This window comes from Sebastes fasciatus, chromosome 9 (assembly GCF_043250625.1).
Source record: "Sebastes fasciatus isolate fSebFas1 chromosome 9, fSebFas1.pri, whole genome shotgun sequence".
Lineage (NCBI taxonomy): Eukaryota > Metazoa > Chordata > Actinopteri > Perciformes > Sebastidae > Sebastes > Sebastes fasciatus.
This window is the reverse complement of record NC_133803.1, coordinates 9,768,716-9,787,561: the sequence shown is the minus strand read 5'-3', so window position 1 is coordinate 9,787,561 and position 18,846 is coordinate 9,768,716. Positions and strand designations below refer to the sequence as shown.

The 18,846-nt window shown below is 42.6% G+C and overlaps 1 protein-coding gene across 2 annotated transcripts in view; it reads right to left on the bottom strand.

Moving 5' to 3' along the window:
• Positions 1 to 18,487, bottom strand: part of LOC141773827 (serine/threonine-protein kinase MARK1-like) — a 36,293-nt gene extending 17,806 nt beyond the window's left edge. Inside the window, exons 1-3 of one of the 2 annotated variants that reach the window (XM_074645912.1) lie at positions 18,012 to 18,487; positions 14,604 to 14,804; positions 5,787 to 5,840 (exon numbers count right to left, since the gene is read on the bottom strand). In XM_074645912.1, coding sequence (XP_074502013.1) covers positions 5,787 to 5,840; positions 14,604 to 14,804; positions 18,012 to 18,062 — 306 coding nt within the window. In that variant the 5' untranslated portion in view covers positions 18,063 to 18,487. The remainder of the gene's footprint in view (positions 1 to 5,786; positions 5,841 to 14,603; positions 14,805 to 18,011) is intronic. The other variant, XM_074645913.1, reaches the window with a different exon arrangement.
• Positions 18,488 to 18,846: the final 359 nt, after the last annotated feature.

Sequence of the window (18,846 nt, the reverse complement as noted above, 5' to 3'; positions counted from 1 at the left end):
GTGGCAAACCCTGCTCCATATTCATCAGCTGCTATGTTGGCCTGAGAGGTCCCCCCATGGTTACGAAGTCAATTAGAGTGGAAACACACTGACACAATAACCAGAAGATGTCCCGCAGTACACGAGAATAAACACATAAGTCACAGCCTCAGATGTGCAACCGTCCACTCACGTGCTTTAACATGTGACGCATCCGTCAAGACAGGATTTCTTTATTATTCTGATCTGAATGAGTGATGGACTAAAGAGTCAGTGTTGTATCTCTTATCTCATCTCTTATCTCTTCCCCTCTCTGCCCCTCTCCCTCTTTCCCTCTCTCTCTCTCGTTTGCGTCACTGCCCTAAAGCCCTTCACATGGGAAGCACGCGTGCAGCCACTTGGAAATAAAAAATTAGAACAAATCTGAGAAGGGCGGTGGAAAACGACGACAACAAACACAGCGCCTGTCAATAAAAGCTCGATAGGGATGTACCATGCACCATGGAGGCTGACAGAAGATAATGAGTTTGGGATCTTTGATCCAGTCTGGTGTAACTGTAATATCAATAATATCATACAAGGGAGCCACAGTGTGGCATAAAGCAATTTGTAAGGTGGTTCTGGAGAAGGTGAGCGAGTACTGAATATGTGGGCCAACTTCTCTTTGAGGCAAAATTACTCTCTTTCAAACTAAAATGAATCAAAATGGTTGATTCGGATGATGAATCGAGACAGCGATTGAAGAGAAAATGATTACAAGAATAGCTGCAAAAACAAAATGTGCATCACAAACATGAAAACACACCGTTTCGAATGCGCCCGGATCTCTGTAGTCTGTGCCAGTGACCTACTTCCAGCCACCCAGGGGCACCCAGACTCCCAAACTAGCCTTAATTACAGCAACGTCCCCATGCAGAAGGAGCAGAACAGCAGATATCAGACTGGGAACACTTACAGGAACTGGCTGGACTATTTCAGTCACAGCAGCACAGCAGCTGCTCATTCAACATGGAGATTATTGATAGGATGAGTAGCCTGGAAGCCCTCATCCCTCTAATGAGTGTGTGGGTATGTTTTCTTATGCACAAATAGTACTTCAAAACCACATATCAGTAAATAACTACTGCTGTTTGTCAAAGGAAGTCAGTGAGAGACAAAAACACAGACCAGAAGGATACAAAGTGTCACTGACATTCGGACAATCTGTCCTGTCCTGTCCTGTCCTGTCCTGTCCTCGACTCCTGAGGTGCTGAAAATAACCGCCGCCTCTGTCTCTCTCTGCGCCACCTCATATTCATTCTCCACCATTAACACCACTAATGCACAGCTTCACTTTTATAAAGAAGAAGCCCATTTTAACTCGCAGTCGAAGCCACGACGGCCCTGAAAACATCCATGAACATGTACATGCATGAATATCTTAGCGGCCTCAACATTTGATTTGTTTCATGATTCACCTCGGACAACAGTGCTGTCTGTCCCATCACATTCCACTCATCCGAGCAAGACCAAAGCTCCTGTAGCCCATGGGCTCCGCAGCATTTCATTGGCTAATGCAGAGTGGCAGGCGCAAGACAGACATAAACAACAGCCATTAAGAGAGCTTGACCCCCGTGGTGGGCTTTTTTGCAACTGGCAGAAAATACAGCCAGAGTCAGAGTATGTTGTTTCTGAATGCTTTCTGACCGCCTTAGAACTGTCACACTCAGATATAGGCTAAGATAGTAAGACTGGAGGTTAGCCCCGTGGCTCCGCGCCACATCGAGAAAAGAGATTTTAATCTTCGGAGAGGCTGCCAGTGTTTCTGTCGCTTCATTTACTCTCTTCACTCTCTGCGGCCTGTTTTGCGTCACGGCTCTACCTTTTCCAAATGTGTCTCCCATTTTAACAGCAACAGGCTTTAATTCAGTCTGAAACGGCACATCTATCATGTCCGACTGGTCGATTATATAACCTTTAATACTCTGTTGATGCTGTCATTGTTGAAGCGATGAAAACTCTTATTTACAGATTAGGAAGAGACAGAGAGCGATGGGATGGGACGGGATGGTTGGGATGAGAGCAGTGTTTGCTCAGTGAGAGAGGGGATTAACGGAGAGGCCTATTTTAAGGCTAAAATGCCTAAAAACCCTGACAACGTCAACATCCCTGACCACATGTGATGCATTTCCTGTGGCGGATCTAAGGCGGTGCTTTGGAAGCTCAGCTGACCTCATTTCCTGTTACGCTGAAACCACCACAAAGTCACACCAGAGTAGAGTGGACCATAAAGGAACAGACCAGAGCCTCATTCTAGCCTCATGACTCATTCAGGCCTCCGCTAACCTCTTATTAAAATTAAATAATCGCAGGGAAACAACAGAATGACAAAGATAAGCTCAAGTGATAAAAACAGATATTTTAGGATTTGTCTCTGCGATGTGAAGCCCACTCTAAATCCTCCTCAGAGATAAGTTAGAGGATGTTTGCATGTCTATATGAGTGAATTAATGGCTGCACACAGGTACAGGAATGCATCCATGTGCGTGACATGTTGCCAAATGTGACAAAAAAACAGAGGTTCTGCCAGCTAGAGCTAGCTTCTGCATAAACCAAATGATCTCCTGTGTATGTTTGTGTGTGTCATGCAGGCTTGTGTGTGTGTGTGTTGCTGTATAGGATCTGCCAGTGCGCTGGCTGTGCCTACAGTGCCAGATGGTGCTCCCACAGCCTGGCTCCTCTGAGACCATAAAAAGAGCGAGATCGGTGGCATTTTGACGGGCTAACATGAAAGAGTCGCCGCTAACAGCGAGTGGAGGAGTGACGCGGCCAGATCGGACCACTGAAACCTCACGCACCCCACGCTGACAAACAAACAGGGTCACAAATAAAAAACAGCACTATAACAGTTTATAGTGTCCAAGAAGTCGGTACAAAACATTTAATCAACTCCAAAGCAGAGCAAGAGAAGGAGACAAGGTCATCTTAGACATTTTCAGATGCACCAAAGAATCCTTCAACCTCTGCTCTTCATGCTGAAAATCAATAATTAGCCACTATAGCCACTGTCTCATTCTCCTTTCCCTGTTCCATTGTATTCACTTCACAACAAGTCGTTGCCAGTCATTTACCATCAATCTCAGCCATTTATCCGTTTTTTCCACACTAACTGGTGACCCAGAGATACCACGTGATACCAACGTTGTTTTTCTATTGGCTCATAAGCCTTGTTAGAAGTGCGAATTGAACGTCAGATATCTTCCACGGAGATAAACAAAACATTCATTTTGGACACGCCGAAATTTTTAAAATGAATAATCCATATATTATTTTTTTTCAGGAAAAGCCATATCATTTTTTTTTGGCACATTTCCAAAAGCTCTGTGGATGTTTTATTTAAAAATATATATATTAGTCTACATAAAAATGTTATTAATAAGACCATAAAAATGTACACTGGTGTATGATTTATTGTCCAAGAAACGGTGTTGCAGAACTACCATGAAAAAAATTCATTTTAAGCGAATTTGTGATGGATTTCTTAAATTCTACATCCATTCATTATTACATTTTCTTGCTACTTTCACGATGTCACGATGGGGACACCCTCAGGGAACGTAGTAAAATTCAGTCTAGACTTCTAAACATGAACAAAACAAGCATGCGGGAAGATGCGGAAATTACTGAGACGTTGACGTCACTGAACACCAAATTTGTAAACCGTACCAAGTACGATTTACCAGTTAAAAAGGGAAGATATTTATTATATTTTTTATGAATTTAAATACTTTGAAATGAAGATTGTTGGAGGGTAGAATGATCCACGGTGCTTCTGTAGATCCTGAAAGTCTGTTTGTTAAATTACAGTGTTTTTTAGTTCTTGTCCTCTGGACCCATAGTTTTTTTATTCTAGCCATCCAATCTGACAATCATTGCAATCAACTGCAATTATCTGGTCAACCAGCTGCACTATGAACCCCAAACACTAGGAATGAAAACCACTGATTGGCTTCATTTTTCCCAGATATTATTTGACCAATCCAAGGTCACGAGAGAAAGCAAGCAAAAACTAGATTAAGGTGGATGTTCCCTTTAATGCATCCATAGTAGAGCTTTCACAAGGATAGCATAGGACACTGAGTCAATGGGACAATCGATTCAATCCAGGAGACGACTGCTGCATTTTAAGACCAGCTTCTGCATTGCAGATTCTGTATACCATTACAGCAACCTATAGTGCAGAGCAGAGGACATTATAGTATACAACTACAAGCACCATACAGAGATAAACATGTCTTTACTCTCTGATATAGCTACAAAAGCACACACCGGATTGAACATATGAATGCACGTGTACACGCAAACACCAACATCAACATTCATACATGCTCTTACGCCAATAATAGCTCATCCCCTATGTAAAGCCATAAGACTTCCTCTCCATATTGACCCTCTCAGGTCTACTGCAGCTGACATCTGAAAGGCTCACTGAATAATTGATCAGAGAGATCCTGATTGGTCTGCAGTCTCACATGATACGTCTGCCTTGCCCATCACCGGGCAGCGGACAACCCGACCCCATCGGGCGTGTACGTAACCACTCATGACCTACACAAGACTCAAATTGGTGAAGTGAGTTGATATTCAGAATGTTAACGCCACACACACACACACACACACACACAATGCCTCTAAATGTTCATCACCCCACTGTGCGTGTGCAGATTAGAAAACCACACAATAGGCTGTTTAACAAAAGAGCTCGCACAATGACATTTATCTCAGTCAGATTAGATGAGTACAGAAGTTGGAGCTTGAAATTCTCACGGCGTCTTCGCACTGATTTGCTGAAGAATTGCAGTCGGATCCCATTAAGATCCAACACAAATACAGATTGGCTCGTGGAGAACAATGTCGGGAGCAGAATCATGCTAGAAACGCGATAGTCTTGTTTTTACACATCTACAAGTAGGCTAGAACAAAATTGTCTCACAATTATACCCTGTTTGATTAGCCCAGACCTCATTTCCTCCAGTGACACTCATTGAGTTCACTCCACTCTGAAAAATGTGGGATGGCAGACATTTGGGGAAGCTAATTGTTGTTATTATTTTGCCATTAAGACTGCTTGCTGCAGCAATATTTTCTCACCCTGGCGGCTTGCAGAGAGATCATGGCCAAGAGGACCATCGAGACCGCCTTCTATGTAGGTGTGGTGGTAATAATGGTCCTTTATTACAGTCTAATGAGTCACCAAAGTGGTTGCTTAGCAATTTGTTTACCCTTCACGAAACACCAAAGTTAAAAGATGAGCTATGGTGAGCCATGCCACAATAACGCCATGAACGCCGAAAAAGAATTCCTGTCGGCCACCTGCATTCGGGACTCACAGTAGGTGACGCTTGTTCACACTGTCACGACAACCACTTTCCTTCCACGTGGTGTAATCTACCATGAGGATTGTGTGTGTTTAATCAGCAGAAAGAGCTGGATTTGGACCCAGTAATCAGGAAACGGTCCCTCGGTGTAATTGGTTATGACTGCTAGACAAGGGTAAGTGACAAACAGGCAGGCGGGCGTATTTTTAGCTGCTCCTAACCACATACCAACAGAAAGTCAGAGGGGGGGGCAGAGGGGGGCCTGGATTAAACAAGCCTTGTGGTCTCTCCTGACTACATCTGATTGCATTATGTAAAACAGCACATCCTGAGTTCAAAGAGCAAAGAAACAAGAGCGGCGACAACTCGGGAATGACTAACGGGAAAAACCATGAGCGCTGTAACCAAGACATTAATGTTACCATGTGGCCGTAAAAAACTCTGACTCACCTTCTGTAAACTGGTGGGATTCAGCTGGGTTTTGTCTATAATCTTCACCGCCACCTGGGGAGAGAAAAGACAGGAAGACAGAAGAAGAAAGGAAGAGGGAGAGAGAGAGATAAAAGATAACAAGATGTCAAAACTAATTCTGGTTTTGTATTTGTGTTTATGTGTGTCGTACAGTGAAATCTTTACTCTCCTCATTATTTCACTATTCTGTTGCAAGGCAGCTTTGTCAAAACATGTCACGGCTGAATCGGTTAATCTGAACACACCTTAAAAGGACTGTTTGTACCTTTTCTTACATGTATAAATCTACCGGGTCGGGATCCCATGCGCGCTCGCGTATGTGCGCACGCATATGCGCGCTCGCGTGTGGCTGGAGTCTGTGCTCCTCTGCCTGCTTGTCTTCACTCACACACTGTGCGCGTTCTCGCTGTCTCGCTCCACCTCTACACGTTCATGTGCGCTCACTCCACACTGCAGAAGAGTTAGTACCTCTGAGAATATCTAGTGAATGTACAGTGGACTGTTTGTGCAGAAATAAATGCTGCAGCTCCTCCAGACCAACAGAGGTCTCCCGTGTCTTGTGAAGTGACGGGGCTCCGCAGCGAAAAAACATTATCGTCTCCGACCGGGTGCCGGTGTCTTCCTGAGGGCGCAGTCGGGAGGCGATAACGTTTCTCTTCCTGCTTCAGCCCCGGCACCGAACCGCTTTTCCTGCTTCAGCCCCAGACGAGCGATGCTCGTTCATGTCTATGTAGAGCGAGCAAGCGCGAGCCCGACGCTGATTTTCGTTGACTTAACGGCCACAGGTGTCGCTGTTAACAAGCATTTCTGAAAGTTACAAATAGTCCCTTTAAAGCTCTTCTATTCAGTAATTTCTGAAGAGATGAACCTTTGATTGGCAAAGATAAAAAAGCAGATGTATTTGTTGATGATGATGAATATCAAATAAGAACCTAAGCACTTACTGTATAGGCTACAGCATGTAAATGCATCCACAGACTGTCCCTGTGTGGCAGCCAGGGCAGTGTTATGATACAATATATGGCTCTGCGGGTCGGTGTTCTACTGTTGGCTGGGAAAAACTTGCTAGGCAGCAGTCTGAACCATCCATCTCAATAATCACCCCAAAGTGCACACTGAAACAGACCTGCTCCCCTGGCTTTCTGAGAGCTCAGCAGCTTTCACAAAGCAACTAGCTGAGCCACACTGCAGACTCACCACCAGTGAGCTCATACATTAATGCTGATGGGAGATTGACGGAGCAGTTTTACAATATAATGTAATTACACTGAATGGCCGTTTGATGTTGCACAAAAATGATTCAACAATTATAGTTTTAATAAGAATGGCTAAACAAATATGAATGCCACCAGTTTGTGGTCTAACCAAAATGCAATTACTACAAGAATTTTTACTTCAGCCTTTCTAAAGAGAGCGCAGGGCTCTGAGGAAGGCCCACTGTGGAGCTGCATGGCCTCTATAGGCCTCAAGGGGAGTTTAGACTCTTCAACTGTGTCCTTACAGACCATTTCACAGTGTTAAACATCCAAAATGTGTTGCTGTTTATTCTCTGCTGTGGTGTTTGTTAGTGTCAGTAGAAATAAACTCAGATCCGAGCTGTTTTATAGTGACGCAGTTCCAATGAAATTGTCTACATAACGATTCTTACCATGTCTTGAGTATTTTGAGTGACACGTACTTAAAAACACTAGCATGCATACTAAATGTTTTTAATTATTTTTGAGAGTGGCGTTGGTGTAAAGGGACACTGTTGTTCCATAATATAACTCGCAACTAAAAAGGAGGAGCAACTCCTGGCTAATAGGCTAACAGAGTTTACAGCCACGCTAGTAGCTGGCTCTGTACATAAGCACAGCAGTGCTCTGAGCTAAATGCTGACGTCAGCATGCTAACATGCTCACAATGACAATGGTGATGCTAACCAGGTAACTTAGCCTTTAATGATTAAAGGAGAATTAGTTGAGCGGGTCTCAAGTTATAAATACCTTGGAGTTGAAATCGATGACCACTTAAAATTCAGTTTATGTGCACAAAGTAAGTCTAATAAACTACAACAGAGGCTGTTCTTTCTTAGGAAATTGAATCATTTTAGAGTTGAACGTTGTATTCTTCAAATGTTTTACTGTTTTACAAAGCGTTCTGTCTTTTGGTCTAATTTGCACCTTTGGTAATATGCGTGCTCAAGATCATGTCAAACTGCAGCGCATGATCAAGACAGCAAGCCGGATCATTGGGATCGATCAGGTGTCTGCAGCACAGCTGTATAGGGACCTTATTCTAAAAAAAGCAGATCAGATCCTCAACGATCCTACCCATCCTCTCCATCCTCTCCATCAGAAATTCAAGAGGAGTAGCAGATCAAATAGCAGATTCCTGCAGAAAAAAATTAGAACAACGAGGTATAGCAAATCTTTTGTGCCGACGGCAATTAGACTTCTAAACGAGAGGTAAATAGGCTGTAGCCCACACTATACTGTATACTGTTTTGGACGGTGTTTCTCTGTATACTAAGACTGTCGGATTGCACTTTGTATAGAGTTTATATTTTATATTGTGGAGGGTGTATTTTTTGTACCGGCGGTATTGTACTGGATGTTCTGCTAGTGTGTGTGTGTGTGTATGTGTGCTGGAGGGGGGGAGTGTGCATGGGACTGCGCTGTGCAGAGGATCCTGGGAAATGTTAGGTTTTAATATGTTGTTTTTTTATGAGACGTGTATATGACCACATAAATTTCCCCTTGTGGGATAATAGAGTTGACCTTTGACCTTTGACCTTTAATGTGGCTAAGAATTGAACATTTGCATAAACAGTAGGTTATAGCCTAGCATGCTAATTTCTTATATTTATAGGTACCCTGTGGAGTTATGGTTACATTCATTGTTACTCACTAAAACACATTGTGTGTAGCCTTAGCTCTTACAAATATGTTGAATGCATTTCCAGCCTCATAAAACAATTGCTTTTTAAGTATTCTAAATCCAGCATTTTATTACATCCATGTTTACTAGCTAAGCTAGCCGTCTTCTTCTTCCCTCCCTTTGCCGACGCATTGCAGCATATCTTGTCCTGTTATCGCCACCTTTTGACCTTTTGAGTGTGAATCCATCGGAAGGACTGTGTACTGCCCATAGAGTGTATCGCCTATGATCGCGTCACACACATAAGTGTGCATCCTTATGCAAGTCACTCAGAGGAACAACAGCAGGGAACCTATAAACTGCTCCAATATAATATTCCATTGCCAATTAGTACTGTATATAACATATATGGGTAACACATGGGTCCACAAATTTCATGGTAATTAGGTGATGATTAGCAAGTAACCTATTTTAAATTCTTTTTAAATGACTGCCAAATTACTCCAATATTTACCTCAAAATTGATCTTTTGGTCTTGACTCAAGCTTATTATTTTAAATCTATTATAAAAAAATTACTTAATAATTATATTCCTCTATTTCCCAAAAAGCAGCAATAAATAGCTGGTAATTTATTTAATACATTTCCACAAAAAGAATACAAAGTTAATTGATATGCTTTATTTCCATGTCTGCTGGTAAATAGATAATAATAAGCAGAAGAACTTCTTTGAAATTTCTTTAAAAAAAACTCCCTGAATCATGACATTAGCTACCAGGTTACATTTGTGTAGACAATAAGTCACACAATGGTGAGATATGATCCTGATCAGAAGTGTCTTCTATTAGTTTTGGTTTTCCACGTCTGATGAAGAGCAGCGCACAGCCGCTTCTCAAGCCTCAGGGCCCTATTTTAACAATTATGTGCTATTTTTAGCATATAATTATTAAATCATGTTTATAATAAATGTAATTTTTGATACATTTTGAGGTAAATATTGGGGTAATTTGGCAGTAATTCCAAAGAAATTTTCAATTGGTTACTTGCTAATTATCACCTAATTACCATGAAATTTGCAGACCTCTAAAATGAAGTGTTGCCCAGAAGTATAACGTGCGGGATGGGACACTGAGTAAAGCTAACATTTTTAATGGACATTTTGCAGCTAAAAAACCCAGATGGGGCGTCACAGTAGCCTAGTGGTCACAGATGCATACTATGTAGCATAATCACAACGTCCCCGGTTTGACTCCGGCTGTGGACCTTTTGTTGTATGTCATCAACCCCTCCATATTTCTTATCAGCATCTCAACTCTATAGGCGGCTATGGAATAAAGGCTGTGATGAAAGGCTCTTGAGCAAAGCATTAAGGGTTTTCCATTCTATACAACATGCTGACAGTATTAAGTATAAACTTGGTACTAATTTTCATCATAAACTATGTTGGCAACATACAGCTCAAGAAACTACGGGTATTGATATTTGCCGAAAACATACAATACGTTTTATAATAACAGCAAATACTGTAAACTTGACAAACACCTAGTGAAATCTTTTTTCAAGGATGTATTAGTTGTTTTATTTCTGAGCTGAATCAGGAGCCACTGCACCACTGATTGCTGCTTTTTCTCTTTTTTTCCGATAGTAAGCAGCAGCAGCAGGTCCTCTATCTCGAAAATGTGTTGCATTGTGAAACTATCAAGACTCCAGACTTGAGTAAACTTAGCTCACTTTGTCTTTTGTCCTCCTGTATGTTCAACTGTTCAATAAGATTCTGACACAGATTGCAACCCTGACCTCTGACCTCTTTTTAGAAGGGAGGAAGGAGAGGAACTTCCTTTAAACATTAATGATAGCATTATTTAGGATTTATCATAGCAGCATTGCTGTGACTCCAGCTTTATGAGAGCTTATGCTCCAGTGGCTGCAGACTCAGGATCTAATCCCAAGCAGCTTGTTAAGGGGGAAAACCAGGAAGCAAATGCTGAGTCACGGTGGAGAGAATGCAGGTTATTCAGCCCGAGCAGGGTTTCCCTAAAACCTGTAATACAATTTAATTTCAACCAAACTTGTAAACTAAACTCCATAATGTCTGCGCTGTGGTGGCTGAGAGTCTAGCAGGTAGAAGAGAGAGCGGAGTGAAAGACCGCAGAGAGGCTCGCTGTGTGTAGACATGCAGTACGCAGGTGGTGTCTATTTGCAGCCCATCTTAGGTGGGCAGGTGCACAGACAGGCATCACTCCCCTCCTCTCTGCTTCCTCCTGTCATGGACAAAACTCAGGTGGAGGCGTGCATGGGTGTCCGTGCATGTGCGTCGACGTATGCCTGCAGGTGTCGGAGCTGTCCTCGTGTGTCACTCTATTGTTCCAACTTCCCTTCGCATGAGTCAGACGCTACTCCGTACCAACATTTCCCTTTTTTGTTCTCAGATCGAGAGATTTGATGAACGAGCGGATGGCACCACATCATATGCCAGCGTCTGTGTGCATGTGGGTGAGTGTGTTGTTTTCTGTCTAATGGATTTGAGGGGTGAATAATTCAGTTCCACAGTGACAGAAGGGCAACGTGCATCACTGTTAATTATTCAGCGCGTTCGTAACATGCAGCCCATATGCTCTTCACCGTATGCAGGTCTTGTGATCGCGCGCGCATTTCAAAAACGTACACGTGAATATTCGGCCGGAGGGGAAGACTTAGTCATGGCATCACTTGTGCGCTGAAGAGCGTTACATGTTCCTGTGCACTTTGATTTCCCCCACAGCTCTTTTTACATGACCACAGGGTCATGAAGTCTGTGCACTGAAGGGAACTATTGTAGCAGAGCACAAGGTCGTATTTCATACACAGAAAAGAAAGGCCTTACTGTTGCTAGAATATATGAATATGCATAAAATGTGCATAATATTATTTTACTGTCAGAAGTATTTCTTAGCTAGTATTGTGCCTACTCTATCCATCAATAGACACACATTAACTCTCTCTGTATACAGAGTAACTTATAACCCATACTAAATGTTTTCATTCTTTACACTACAGTTCTTACAGAAGCCTGAACACACAGTATACAGCAACAATTTGACCTTCATATACAATACATGCTTCATATATGTACAAAATCTATGTGCATATTGAGTTCTCTCTTATTAAGATTGAGGGTCTAAAGATCGAGGGGGTCGTACAGCTTTTTAAGTCCTCTAAGGCAGATTTGTGATTTTTGGATTTACTATATCTAGTTTTCATACCTACTTGCCACATAACATCTGTATGTTCATGTTTGCTCATCTTTGTTGTCTTTGTTTAGCTGTATGTCTATATTTGGGTCTTTCAGTACATTTGTTGTGGGTGTGAGTGCATAAAGAGCTGCCGGAGTCAAATTCCTCTTATGTGTCAACATTAGAGTTGAATAAGGCTGTGTATAGGCAAGATTCTGGCGATACGATGCATATCGTGATACAGGGGTTACGATTCAATATATTGCGATACTGTAAACAAGGCGATATATTGATTTTTTAAATATAATTTTTGGAAAATTAAAAGTATAAAGAATATAAATGCATAAAATCTGAGTTTAAAAATAAAAGTTGACTTTTTTATGCAATCAGAACAGTGGGCTCTACATTTGTATTGATCAAAGTCCCGGTAACATCCAACATCATAGGTACTTTTTGTGAAATCTGAGCCGCTGTCTGCCACGAATCTTTGCATGTAAACTATTAATAAAAAATCTATAGTGTTTTTGAGTATTGATACAGTATCACAACCCATAATATCACGATACTCAAGTGTATCGATATTATCTTACGGCCCCAGAGCTAAAACGTTCGATTTAACGATTAGTTGATCAACGAAAGATGAATGGGCAATTATTTTGATAATCGATTAATTTTTTCACAATTTCCTTACTTTACAAAACAATTAGTTCTTCAATTGATAAAACAATCTGCAAATTAATCAATACCAAAAATGATCGCCAGTTGCAGCCATAGTCAACATACTTTGTTTCCTAATACTGCTGCAGTGTATATATATCATAATATGACAATATAAAATAATCAAATCGTCAAAGCAATTAACTCTGTTCCACTGTGACGCATTACATCAGATAAAACTCTTCACATGTAAAACTTTTTTTTGTATTTTTGGAATAACTAATTTTGACAAAATTCTGTAAAACAATAACATGATGAGGTCATATCATTTACAAAACTATTTCACTGAAAATTGATAAATAATAATGTATCATCGCCCCTCCCTAGTGGACAGGAGATGAGGGCATATGGTAGAGGCAAATGTTTCCATCAGTGCAGCTGAGCATATGTGTGTGTGTCAGTGTGTGTGTGTATGTGTGTCAGTGTGTAGTCCCCCTCTTCAGTAGATAGAGGACACTGTCACCTAGAAGTGACTGCTGCTCTGTCTCCACAGAGCTCTTTTTGATGTTTTTTCTACAGAGGTAAACCTTTTTGTTTTGTTTTAGCTGCCTGTAAGAGACTTGCTGGGCTCGAGCTCAGATAGTGTTGTTTTTTAGTGGGTTGTGTTCTTTCCACCTTCTCTCTCTCTCTCTCTCTCTCTCTCTCTCTCTCTCTCTCTCTCTCTCTCTCTCTCTCTCTCTCTCTCTCTCTCTCTCTCTCTCTCTCTCTCTCTCTCTCTCTCTCTCTCTCTCTCTCTCTCTCTCTCTCTCTCTCTCTCTCTCTCTCTCTCTCTCTCTCTCTCTCTCTCTCTCTCTCACTCACTCTCTCACTCACTCTCTCTCTCTCTCTCACTCACTCTCACTATGATCCATGTCTTTGCATTCTGATGAGCCAGCAAGGGCACTCAGGCACACAGAGCAGCGGCTGACCTTCTCAGCAAACAGTGGGCAGCATAACCAATATGCCTGTTCAACATTAGCATTAAAGGACGCAGAGTGGATCAAACTGTTACTGGTTTGACCTGGGAGGATATCCATGCCCTCCATGCTCTGATATGACCAAGAACATAATGAAACTCAGAAGATTAAAAGATGCAAGTGGCTAATAAATAGACATGAGAGGATATCTGAGGTGGATCAGGGCTGTCGGTCCTGCAGAGTGAAAGATAGCGAACAGATAGCAGGTCACCGTTTTCTCCTTAGGGAAACAGGAGCTTTAATTACAGACATACCAAAGCAAGATGTCTATCACTCTGACAGGTCAGCAGTGTATGACTGTGTTTGTGTGAGAGAGGCAGAAAAACAGACAGCTTGACCTGACCTGACCCAGGGAGAACTAACATGGTCAAGTACAATATTGTCACGACGGGAGATTATTCATTCCCCAGAGAGTCAGAACAGGCCAAAAAACTGGGTTTAACTTGGAGCAAATCAACGTCTCTCATATACAAAATACCCGTTCCAGCAAAAATCTTTCTGTGAAACAGTTGATGAAGCAAAGAAATATGACACCTTTACTTTGTTATCCTGGTGGATGCATAAAATCATAATTCAAATGAGAAATGAGCGGATGAGAGATGACCTTAAGGAGCTTTCTTGCATTGTTACCAGAGCTTACCAGAGCTTGTTACCAGAGCTTGTTACCAGTCAATTAATCAATTGTTTTTTAAGCAAAAGCGCCAAAAAAATTCACTGGTTCAAGTTTCTCAAACATAAACATTTGATGGTTTTCTTAATCTAATAGTTCAATATCTTTGGGTTTTAGACTGTTGGTCAGATTAAACAAGTAATATGTCAACCTGGTGATGTTGTGATGGAAATTTTTGACTATTTTCTGACATTTAATATTCATTTTTTGAGAAAATAATCAGCAGATTAACCGATATTGAAAGTATTAGTAAGTTGCAGCCCTAATTATTAACATGTAGCAATAAAAGAATGAGGCTGACGTAGGTTTTGGGATGTATTGATATGGACAAAACAGTAAATACCTAAATGATTTAGAAAATAAAAATGTAAACCTGTCTCACCTCTCGTCCAGTCAGGACATGTCGTGCCAGCTTCACCTTGGCGAAATTCCCCTTCCCAATTGTCTTGAGGAGGCGGTAATTGCCAATATGGGGGTGCTCCTCCGTGGAGGTGAAAGAGTTGCGGCATCGCGGCAGGCTGTGGCGACTCGCAGACTTCGTCGGGGGGACCGGGGGTTCAACGAAGCCGTCAACCGACGAGTGCTGCGGGGGAAAAAAGCCACACATGTCAAGATCAGCAACATCCTCATTCCCTAACTGGAACTTTGATTTATACAGACACCAATACTACAAGTCCCTGAACCTCTCTGGCTTTTTGACACACTCATTGGCTGCACACAAACAATGCAGCAGAGTGCTGCAGTGGAGATTTAGTGTGTGCCAAAGAGTGGATGTTCGCTGTGCAAACAGAGATGAACCCAATTAACCTAGATCCAGATTCAAGAAGGAGATCCTATGTTTACATGTATGTATGTGCATATACTGTACACTGTAACTACATTTACATGCAGACACACACCTGCATGTAAGCCCAAAGAGGAACTGTGTGAGAGAGAGGCAGGTTCCCTCCTCTCCCTCTGTGACCCCTTAACCTCCAAAAGACCTCATCAGCCACAAGACAAGATTCAATAACAAAAGACAGTAAACTCCTTTGACTTTGTGAAATGTGCCGTACGTACAGAGTCAAGAGTTATAACAATATTACCGGCTCCACGGTCAAACCCGCTAACAACAAGTGTCCCTGTGATATAGCATGTGAAGGTGAATTAGGAACAGCTTGCTATAAGTACAGCGCTGGCACAGGCTGCGCGCAGTCCCTGCTGGTCTGTTTCCTCTCCTCCACGACAGCTGCTGATGTCAGTCCAGGTCAGAGATCCCATGATCCTCTGCTCCTGAGCACCACACCCAGCCAGCCAGAGAATAAAGCCTCGGTCTGGTTACCCAGGCTCCCCTGCTCCCGTTTCACCGGGGGAAACGCTACACCCTGCAGGGTGCGCATCACCCTCAGCTACAGTAGCATAGCATACATCCTGACAGAGCGAGAGCTACGCTGCAGGATTCAAACAGTCCAAAGTGTCAAAGTGTGTGTGTGTGTGTATGTGTGTGTGTGCGTGTGTGTGTGTGTGTGGAAGGCAATGAGAAATTTTGACTAGATGCCAGTCAAAGTCAGCATCCTTGTTTCTAATGCACCAAAACCCTTTTTTAGATCTCCATTGCAGAGAAATTTGTGAAGCTTGCACTGTCTTTCTTATATTTGCAGCTGGTAAACGTCAACATTAAAGTGACTTTCCATCAACTTTAAATCAGACCTGTCATTGTGGCCAGTTCATCTTTCACACACTCATGCGTGTACACAAAAACACACTCTTGGCCTGGCTCCAAATTCTGAAAATTAACCGAGAAGCATCCAGACAGGCAGGTGGTTTGGAGAACTTGATTAACACACAAAGTTTGTTTCACTCACCCATCCATTAACTTCCAACCACTAGCGTTATGTCTTCAGGGCGGTCAGACACTAAAAAAAATAACACACACCATCCTGCGCAGACACACACACATATATAGCCATAAAAATAAGAAAGCCAGGAGAGAGCGTCTTCTATTTTGCTGCACTTAAAGCCACTTGTCTCTCTAAGTAATAAGCTGTTATGCAATGCAGTTCCTCTGCTAGTGGGCCCTGGGGCTGTATGATGGAGTCGAGCAGAGGCAGGCTAGGCTGGCTGGCTACTGCCAGGCAATGCTTTAATAGTCTATGTCTATGAGGCCTAAAGCAGCATTAGACTGTTACATTAGCGCTGATGCATTTCTGAATACTGGCAGAGAATGACCAGAGAGCTGATATCATTAGGGTTGAAGTTTGGGAATGCATTTACAAATTCAAATGTTATGACCTGAAGATGAATAATACAATGAAATGGAGAGCCAAAATAAAAGCCCTATCTTTAAAGCTTCAGTAGGCAGAATGTTTTTGGCATCATTGGGCAAAAATCTCATAACAATCTTTCATCATATTGTAATTCAAGTGTTCTGAGAGATAACTAGACTTCTGCACCTCCTCATGGCTCTGTTTTCAGGCTTTAAAAAATCTGACGGGAGACTTTGGCCAATCACAGGTCATTTCAAAAAGAGAGCGTTCCTATTGGCTGTGCTCCGGCTGGTGGGCGGTGCTTGGTATTTCCTCAACTGATGGCTGCCGGGTCACAAACTTTCTCATTTACAGCTAAACAGTACACTACAAGATGTTTATGAAAACCTCATTACAGTAACAGAATATTGATTCATATTTGATCAGCGCTGCCTAGTTTGACCGTTTGAACTCCGAGTGATTGACAGCTGCTCAGAGACGGCAAGGCTCCAGCTCGGCTGTGATTGGTTGTTTTCTTCCGGTCTGTCCTCATCTTGCAGATGCCCTTAGAAGAACACCGGAAGACACAGAGGCACATGATATATTTTTTCAGATTACCTGTCTCATGCACTATACTGTCAGGATATACTGACCATTTTATACAAATAACTTGCTCCATTTCTACCCACTGCAGCTTTAAATCTGGGAATAACCTTTAAAAAGCTTCCAGCTGTTTCCACAGCTTGTAACACAATATAATATAAGGAGGCTTTAGTCTGTGTCTCGTCTTGTTTCCAGGAAAAAAAATCTAGATATGTCAGAGCCTGTCAGCAGCAGCAGCAGCATCCATCCAGCAGTCCTCATTTGGCTCCTATGATGATGCTTTGTGAGTGTGTATGTGTGCAGCAATGGCCGTTCATAAACATTCCTCCACACAGTGAATGAGCCATTTAAGCCATTCCTTTAGCCTTGTTATTAATAAATACATGTCTGTATCAGAGTCGTGGCAGCAGAATGGTGAATAATAACACGCTCCCTCCTCCTCCTCCTCTTCAGCACACTGAGCGTGCAGTTACACCAGGGCCCAATAGGTGATGGATATGTCACATTGCGATGCTATACCAAGCGTTGCCATTGAAAAGTAGGGCAACATCCTCTACCCCCACCCTCCCTAACCCTAAATATTGACGTTGTGGACTAGAAAATACCCCCCCTTGGTTACACGAGTGGACCATTTTCCTCTCACACAGGCCACATTCATTCTGTGTGCCATTAAAGCTCAGCATACTGACGCAGTGCGTTATGTGCAGGCTAGCCGGATTGTGTCCAGAAAACTAGGGCAGACATATAACCAAAACTGCACCTCTTATTCTATCTTATTCTAGGCTCTGTGGCTTTTATTCAAGTCAGAGAATAAAAGACTCAATGGTGGAGTCGCTCTGCAACACTATACCCACACAAAAAAAGCTGTAAACCTGCACCAAACCAGTGCACCAAATAGCCACCTAGCAGAGTCATTTTTTATCCCCTTCACCGGCGTCTCTCTGTGGATAACAAGCACTCACGTTCTCGGTGTCACGCTCGTTCACCGTGGGCAATGGCGTTCTGGTCGACATCTTGTGGTGCTTCGCAGGCCGCTCAGCGATGCAGCAGGCTGGGCAGAGCAGAGCAGAGCAGAGCAGAGCAGACACGGTCCTCCAGGAGTCTCTCCTCTACATCCCCTGGAAACACACCGCCGACAGCGGCCCGCTTTACCGCAGCATTACGCGCTCAAAGGCCCCACCAGCCGGACAGACACGCCAGATTCTCTTATTCTTCTTGTTGGCTTTGTGTGCACACTTCCCCTCAGGTAGTCTATAGTGGCAGACAGAAAAAAGGAGGAAAGAGAGACTGAGAGAAGAGAGGAGAGAGAGAGAGAGAGAGAGAGAGAGAGCGACAGAAAGAGAGAGAGAGAGAGAGAGAGAGAGGTGGGCAGTCCAGGAAGATGCGTCGGAAGTGGACGGGTCTGCGCAGCGCATCTCAAAAACCTCCCACCAGGAAGGATGGAGGGATCTCTCTCTCTCTCTCTCTGTGTGTCTCTCTCTCTCTCTCTATCTCTCTCTTTTACACACACACTCTCCCTTTGTCTCCTCTTTATAGCTCATTATTCAAGTCACCAGAAAACAGTTTAAGCACACAGTTGGAACAGTGTTGGTCAGATTTAGGCCAGAGCTGACTAACTATATAGGGCGTGCCAGAGCTATTTCATCATGCAGCATACTAATTAAGGACATATTAAGGTTGTATAGTGGGACTTGATGAATGAATTGCTTGATTATTGCTGGAATAATATAAATATTTTTGTTTTGGATGTGTCAGGTTCCTAAATTTAACCTGGAAATATGTGGTTCAACTGCTCAG